This window comes from Diorhabda carinulata, chromosome 6 (genome assembly GCF_026250575.1).
Source record: "Diorhabda carinulata isolate Delta chromosome 6, icDioCari1.1, whole genome shotgun sequence".
Taxonomy (NCBI): Eukaryota; Metazoa; Arthropoda; class Insecta; order Coleoptera; family Chrysomelidae; genus Diorhabda; species Diorhabda carinulata.
The window spans coordinates 8,561,168-8,568,695 of record NC_079465.1 but is presented as its reverse complement, the minus strand read 5'-3'; the positions used below and the strand labels follow the sequence as shown (position 1 = coordinate 8,568,695).

The 7,528-nt window shown below is 30.4% G+C and overlaps 1 protein-coding gene across 1 annotated transcript; it reads left to right on the top strand.

Moving 5' to 3' along the window:
• Window positions 1-81: 81 nt before the first annotated feature.
• LOC130895623 (uncharacterized protein PF3D7_1120600-like) lies at window positions 82-7,476 on the top strand. Its single transcript, XM_057803033.1, has 8 exons — window positions 82-286; window positions 347-510; window positions 559-712; window positions 772-891; window positions 945-1,289; window positions 6,250-6,393; window positions 6,491-6,692; window positions 6,817-7,476. Exons 1-8 carry the CDS (start codon window positions 176-178, stop codon window positions 6,858-6,860), a joined length of 1,284 nt encoding a protein of 427 aa, XP_057659016.1. The 5' UTR covers window positions 82-175; the 3' UTR covers window positions 6,861-7,476.
• The last annotated feature ends 52 nt before the right edge of the window (window positions 7,477-7,528 follow it).

Below are 7,528 nucleotides of genomic sequence, written 5' to 3'. Positions count from 1 at the left end.
TTTATAATTTACTTCGTGATATTTATTAAAATAATTTATAACGTCTCAACTGTGAAAGTTGAGCTGAATGTTGGCGACACTTTTGAAACTGTTTTGACAATTGCTTTTGATACTCTATGGTGTATTTCCCATTAAATTATATTTCCAAAAAATTAAATGGATTGTATACTTCCGAATGATGAGTTGTATATATAACAAAAATTTAGTGTTGCCAGTTATAAATCAACATGAATCACTAGAGGAGAAAAATTTGAACATAATTATAATTAGTGGACAAGATTCATTGGTAAATAAGTTATTTAAACATTTTTCTGTATATAGTTCTATCCTAATATACTTATTCCAGAAAATAAAAATTAGGGATCCCTCGGAATACACATTCAATTACAGTGAAAATATTGATCTAGGGAATTACGAATTAATGAGACTTAAACAAAATTTGGATATAAATTTTAATGAATTCAAAACTAATTTATTGGAAATGTTAGCGCAATTGCAAAAAAGGGAAATGTGAGTGTACATATGTTCGAAATTTATTTGTTTAAATTGTATTTTCAGGTTTTTACGATGCGAAACCTCGGACCAACTTTGTACCATGGTATTTTTCAATAAATCAAAAATTAAGTCAATTATCTACCTCACTGTAGAATTACATGCAGCAAATCAGAAAGAAGTTTTAGATGAAATGATCAATAGTTTACAATGTGTTAAGGTACTTATATGCTGAAATTAAAATGATATGATTTATCATTGATATGATTTTGATTTAAGGATTCAAATGAAAAACTCCAATTACAAATGACCTGCATGAAAAAATCAATAGCCGATAAGGATAAGGAAATAAAGCATCTTAATACTATCAAATATAATATGGAAAAAAATTTTCATGGTGTAAGTATATGTAATTTATTTTGAAAAGATTTAGAAATTCAAAATAATTTCAGATTATAAATGAAGTTGAAGAACTGATTAGCACTAAAGCAAGAGAGGTTGAATGTCTTCTCCTAAGGCGAATCAAATTTGTAGCTGATAGAATCATTAAAATACTTAATAATGTAAATAGTTTACAACATGATACACATTTAAGGATCAATTCTACTACAAGTCTATTAAAAAATATGGAACGATTAAAAATAGAGAATAGAGAGAACTTAACATCAATAGAACATTTAAGGGAAGAAAATAATATTTTACAAGCGGCAAAACTAAACTTGGAAAAAAATTTGACTAGTATAAGGAATGTCTTGACTGAAAGAGAAATTATGAATAGAGAACTTCAAAATAAAAATGTAAGTAATTTATTTAATAATACTGTGTTGGAGTATATTTTGTGAAACATAGGAATATAAATGTAAAATTGCTAATCAACTTAATTGCAATATACCTATGTGAAAGAATCAAAAGGATCAGCTCTGGGCTAGTCCTAAAATTCTACAAAATCTGGTCCAGATCATTTGGGTGCCTGATCACTTGGGCAACAATGAAGCAGACTGACTCACCAGACTGGGATTAGGGAACTCACCAGACTGGGATTAGGGAACTCACCAGACTGGGATTAGGGAACTCACCAATGGTACCAGAGCCTATTTTTGGTGTAGCTAACATTGTTGCTTTTGCTTCTCTTAACTATCAAGGTAGGCTCTGCAGAGATGGACACTTGGCATGAGACATGTTAAGGCACACATAGATGGACCTTCTGTCTCTCTTACCAAACAACTGCTCCAATTAAATAGGCACAAAATCTAAGATGCTGCTTCCACACAGTTAGCATCATGGATAATGGTAGTGCTTTTGGTGTATGGAGCAGGATAAAATTGCAGATCATGTCATCTGTGAGTACCTAACACTCACATGGTTCAAATACTTGGGCAAAAGTGACAAACAAACTCTGATGTTATGTTTCTTTATTGCCTCAGTATTGATTCAGTTATTATAAAAGGTTCATGTGGTATTTCCCCTATAAAATATGCTCGATGATGTTTAGACCTGCCCACTCCAATCTATTTATATAGTGGTTCACAGAAGGGTTACTGAATGTATGAATTTTAGGGCAAAGTGTAATGAGTTATGCTATGTGATGAATGGTGTAGTTAGTTAAGGTCAAAAAATATCTATATTGTTTCAGAAAATTTTATTATAATCAATATTTATGTACAAGGGTTGTCTGTAATCTCACAGCTTGTCTAATGACACCAGAGTTCAAGCCAAAGCACATGATTGGTTTCAATAGAACTATGCGATGAATTACAATGGAATTGACTGTTTCACTTGATCAATGATTTAGATTATGAATATAAAGAGAAATAAATCCAAAACTTTATGATAATTTTAAACAATTATAATTAACCTGCCGTTTAATCTGTGAGATGAGTAGAATTTTTTTTGGTCTACCAAGTTTCTGAGTTTCACAACAGAGATCTTCTAAACTGCTTTCAAAGATCTGGAAACTTAAAGCCTACTACAGAGGTAGCTGAATTCAAGTAGTTTATCTAACTGAAATACTTAGGAGTGATCGGCAATTCTAGAATTGTGGGCATAGGACAGGTATAGAGTAAAACGGTTTTATCTTATTATTAATTAAAAGAGATTCAAATATCTTGTGGCATCTATTCGATTTGATGATATGAATACCAGAAAAGCTCACATAAAAGTTGGCAGATGTCCAATTATTTGTAGATAACTAGATAAAGTTTTTACCTATTATTTGGATTCAAAAATGCCACAATTGGCATCACTGCCATGCAAAGATGTTTCAAATAACACTCAACTGTTAAATACCCGTGAAAGAAATAAATACTAATAAATCTTCCCCTGACGATTCCTACAGAGACACTAATTTTTTCGAGGCGCTAGCCTTGTCTAAAAATACTATGGTATTAAAAAATTTTGAATTTTCATCACATTGTTTCATGAATATCTCACTAAATTGCTCTCCCAAGAGTATGTGAATATGTTGAACTTTGTATCTGTGAGTTTTTCTTTTTTCAAAAACTTCACTACAAATTGCTGACAAATATTTTGTTGTATTGCGTGAGGAGTTGTATTCTAATGACAGCAAAATATCTATTCCTTATTCCTAGTTTTTCAGATTTTGAAATATCCCTCACCAAAAACAATTCTGCTTACTGTGCTGTCTTTCAAATGTTTTGTTAAATAGAGCACATGCATTTTCATGACTTCGAAGTCTACAACCATAGCCTACCGTCATTGGAATTTCTATCCTTTATCTTTTGGTTAAAGGAGCCGTAACAATAAATGTATTTAATATGAATTGCGTCCGACCAAGTTACGAATCATAAAGCGCCTGTCAAAGAGTTAAGATGAAAAATAATTTTAAACAAAATCTTAAGCTAAATATTCTTTTAGCTAAACAATATCCAAATGTATTAAGATGATCTCATATCTCCCGTAATTTTATCACATAGAATTTTTTTGTTAAATAATCCCAAAAATTTGGAAATAAATCAGGTGCTAGTATGAAAAGCTACTTATTACACCACAAAATAATTCTATCATTAGCTATTTGCATTTGCATGCCCCTAAAGGTCCCCTCTAAATTCTTTTCTGTTTCTTCAAGTGCAGGAACAAATGGTAGTCGCTGGGCGCCAGATCAGGACTGTAGGGAGGATGATCTAGAGTTTCCCATTGAAAAGATTTGATGAGATCTTTGGTCCGATAGCCACATGTGGACGGGCATTGTCATGCAGCAAAACGATACCCTTACTCAACTTGCCACGTCTTTTGTTTTGGATTGCACGACGCAGATTGTTCAATGTCTCACAATACTCTTTTCTGTCCTAAAAACTGTACATGATTTTCCGGGCAGAAATTGTTTGTTTAAACGTCACTTTTTTGGGTGATGATTAATATCGCCATTCCATGGATTGTTGTTTCGATTCTGGTGTGACGTAAGCCACCCATATTTTGTCACCAGTAACAATTTGGTCTAAAAAATCTTCACCTTCATTGTGGTACCGCTCAAGGAAAGTCAATGCACTGCCTAGACGTTGGGTTTTGTGCAAATCCGTCAATATTTTTGGAACTCAACGTGAACACAATTTCCGGTATTTCAAGTTCTCGGTCACAATGCGATACAAAACACTACGAGAATATTGAGGAAAGTAGTCGCACAATGATGAAATTGTAAAGCGTCTGTTTTCTCTCACTCTTTAACGACCGAAGGACGCCCACTTCGTTCTTCATCATGCACATTTGTGCGGCCATCTTTAAATGCTCTCACCCATTTCCTTACCATTCCATCACTCATAATGTTTTTTCCGTAAACTTCACAGATCTCACGATTAATATCGATCGGTTTTACGTTTTTAGCACTAAGAAATCGTATAACAGCCCGTACTTCACAATCGGACGATTGTCGGAGGCATCTTAAACACTCAGTAAACAACGTACACAATGAAAATATTTATAAAAACCCCATAAAGAAGTAAATGATAACGTAATATAAATTTGAAATAAGATTTGAGGTTACAAATATATTATGCAAAAATTGCTTGATATGAAATGAAAATTGACCGCTAAGGAAACTTACATAGTAAGAGATATATGCAATGTTACCAACTAATATTGCTCTAATTATGAACAAGCTTTGGTGAAACTGGAATATTTGACTCTAATAATTGTTTTATAAAAGAATAGAATAGAAATGAACTTGTATAATTTTTTGCATCATGTTTCATATATGTATTGGTGAAATCATCTCTCACTACAAAGATCTTTTCATTAATTAGATTATTCTTGAGCTCTTTTTTTTCACCAAAACTATGTCGAATACAAAGTAACCTCTTAACTTACAAGAAAGAAATCATGGACAGAATGACAGTACATACTGGTCATATTACATATATATTTTTAAATTTATTTGATTTTTAATATTTTGTACAGTGTAGCTACATGGAAACATAATATTATCTTATTAGAGATAGAGAAAAATTTAATTTTCTTCCCAATTTTTCATTATAATTTCACTAAATTCATCTATATAATATAATAGCAACCTTGGCAAATATTTCCTGGGTTTTTTGTACTGTAAGGCGGTAATAACGGTATTAATTGTGTTTCAAAATATTCCCAGCAGTTTCTATCACATTACCCTGTTAAGCAATGATTACTGCTTTAGGCAAAAGCACAAACATTTATTTATCTGTTTTGTTGAATTTCATTGATTGGATTGTCAATTGGTCAAATTTTCAAACTAATAGTATATTGTGTAGGAACTAGTATATCTACATAGATACATACATAAATAAAAATAAATAAACTAATTAATTGTTGCCCCATGTCCTCCCAAAATAACATTTTGTATGTATTCAAACAGTAGACTTGGAATCCACTGGAACAATTTGTTAAATTTAACTTCTTTGAAATTTCTATAATTCTATAAGCTAATTTTTTTCATATTAAACACACATAAAGGCACTTCTACAATGTTGCTCAGTGATTTGTTTTGGAATCTTTGAATGGTTGCTAAGTTGCTTGCTTTGGTGCATCCCCATAGATGGATACTATAAGTCTAAACAGGCTCAAGTATCTGTTTATAAAGCATAAGCTTATTATGACAGAGACAGAGTGGAATTTTTTCCAATTAGCCAATACATTTTTCTATATTTCAAACCAAGTTTTTCTATTTCTTTCCATCAAAGTTTGGCATCTAAGGTTATACCTAAGTCTTTTTGTGAGTTTGAGTGTGGAATCAGGTTACTATTCTGACTAGAATATGATCTACCCTTTTGTTTGTGAAGTAAATATGAACTTATTTAATGTCAATAAATTTTATTTTCCCTCTCTTCGTTCACTCATAGATATGATGAACAGCTTTTCGTAGCTTGTTGGTTAGAACACTTCCTCGAGATACTCTTTCAGGGATATTCTCTTTTTTTTTTCAAAAATTCATAATTTCCAGATTAATTCCATCATATCCGGTCCAATGTGTCTTTCCAATATTAACTTTATTTAATGATGGTTCTAGTTCCTCCTCTATGTCACCTTTATATGTTTTCAATTAATTTTTGTTTCTTATAATTCTTAATTTATTCTCCTGTTTATTTACTTTTACCAAACCTTTTCCATTTTTATGCCATTTGGGAATTAGTATACCAAATATTTAGTATCCCTTTATTTTTATTAATTTTTATTGCTTTTTTATTTTCATTTTCTTATAATCTTTGTGTCATGATAGATTTTAGTTTTATGTAAAAATTTTTGGTCATTTTTTTAAAATTAAATTTTAAGGAAGAGTTACAGTCAGATATGGAAAAAGCAACTATTGTACTTGCTCAAAAAAAGAGCACCGTTGATGAGTTAACCAAAGACTTAGTTCAAGCAAATCAAATGTTGGTTAATTTCAATCACCATTACGATATTAAAGTGAAAGAAGTAAGTACCTAGATATTTCTAAAGTTCTAAGTTTATTCACCATTTAGTGTCTGATTAATACCAACAACTTTTGTTAAATCTTCTTATTGTATTATAGCTGGAAAATATGCAAGCACATCTTATTAATAAAAATCGACAGATAGAGGAAGAAAGAGCTAAACATTTTGAACTTCAAGGGCAATTTGAAAACTATAAAATAAAGTATAATGAAGAAATTCAAGAAAATATGAAAAGAGATTTATGCATGGCACAGAATAAAATTGAAGAATTAGAGCAGGCACTTAGAAAAGCAAACAAAAGTGAGCTTTCTTCATTTTTAAAATTTAAACTTCACTTATAACAAAATGCTAACCTTGTGGCTGCAAAATCTTCTTTTAAATATCCATATCTGTAATTTTCTTGTGATACTTATTTTTTTTTTAGTTAATGCCCTATTATCCGAGAAAGTGAACAAAATAACAAGATAGATGTAATTATCCAAACAATTTCATAAGTATAAATAACATATATATTCCAGTTTACTATTATTGTAAGATGTTAAGTTTTCAATTATTATATTTTTAATATTATTTTATGGAATAAAATACTTATTTTTGTATTAGGACGACTTATTTATTTAAGTTTTGAAATGACATCATTAGTTGAACAAATCAACTGAAGGTTACTGAATTGTACAATATAATATAAATTATTAAAATTTTTATTATTTTAATATCATAATTTCAAACACATCTCTTCATAAAAATAAATTTTAGTTAATATATCTAAACACAATTAAGAGTTGATCCATGTTATCTTAATATATGTACTTTTTATCTTATGTCTTTTTAGGCGTTGAATTTTAATTTAGCATCACTCATTTTTTAACCTTTATTTTCAGTCCCTCCAAAATTTTCCTTCATTATGTCATATCTTATCAATCCATAGTTTCCTTGGCCCCCAGTTTTTGCTTTTTTACTTGTTTTATTACCTTTATCATTTTCCTGTCCATTTTTTGAAAAGTTGAGGTGCTAAACTACTACGATATACACATTTATTGTTTTATGTAGGAACCGTTAATAATACATGAGATTAGAACAATGGAGGTGCTAATCAACAATTAAATAGTTATAAAGAAGTTGGAAACGAAAATGGA

Coding starts and splice junctions, on each gene's coding strand:
- LOC130895623 (XM_057803033.1), top strand. CDS start 176: ATGATGAGTTGTATATATAACAAAAATTTAGTGTTGCCAGTTATAAAT. Junction 713..771: donor ATAGTTTACAATGTGTTAAG/GTACTTATATGC, acceptor TTTTGATTTAAG/GATTCAAATGAAAAACTCCA. Junction 6,394..6,490: donor ACGATATTAAAGTGAAAGAA/GTAAGTACCTAG, acceptor ATTGTATTATAG/CTGGAAAATATGCAAGCACA.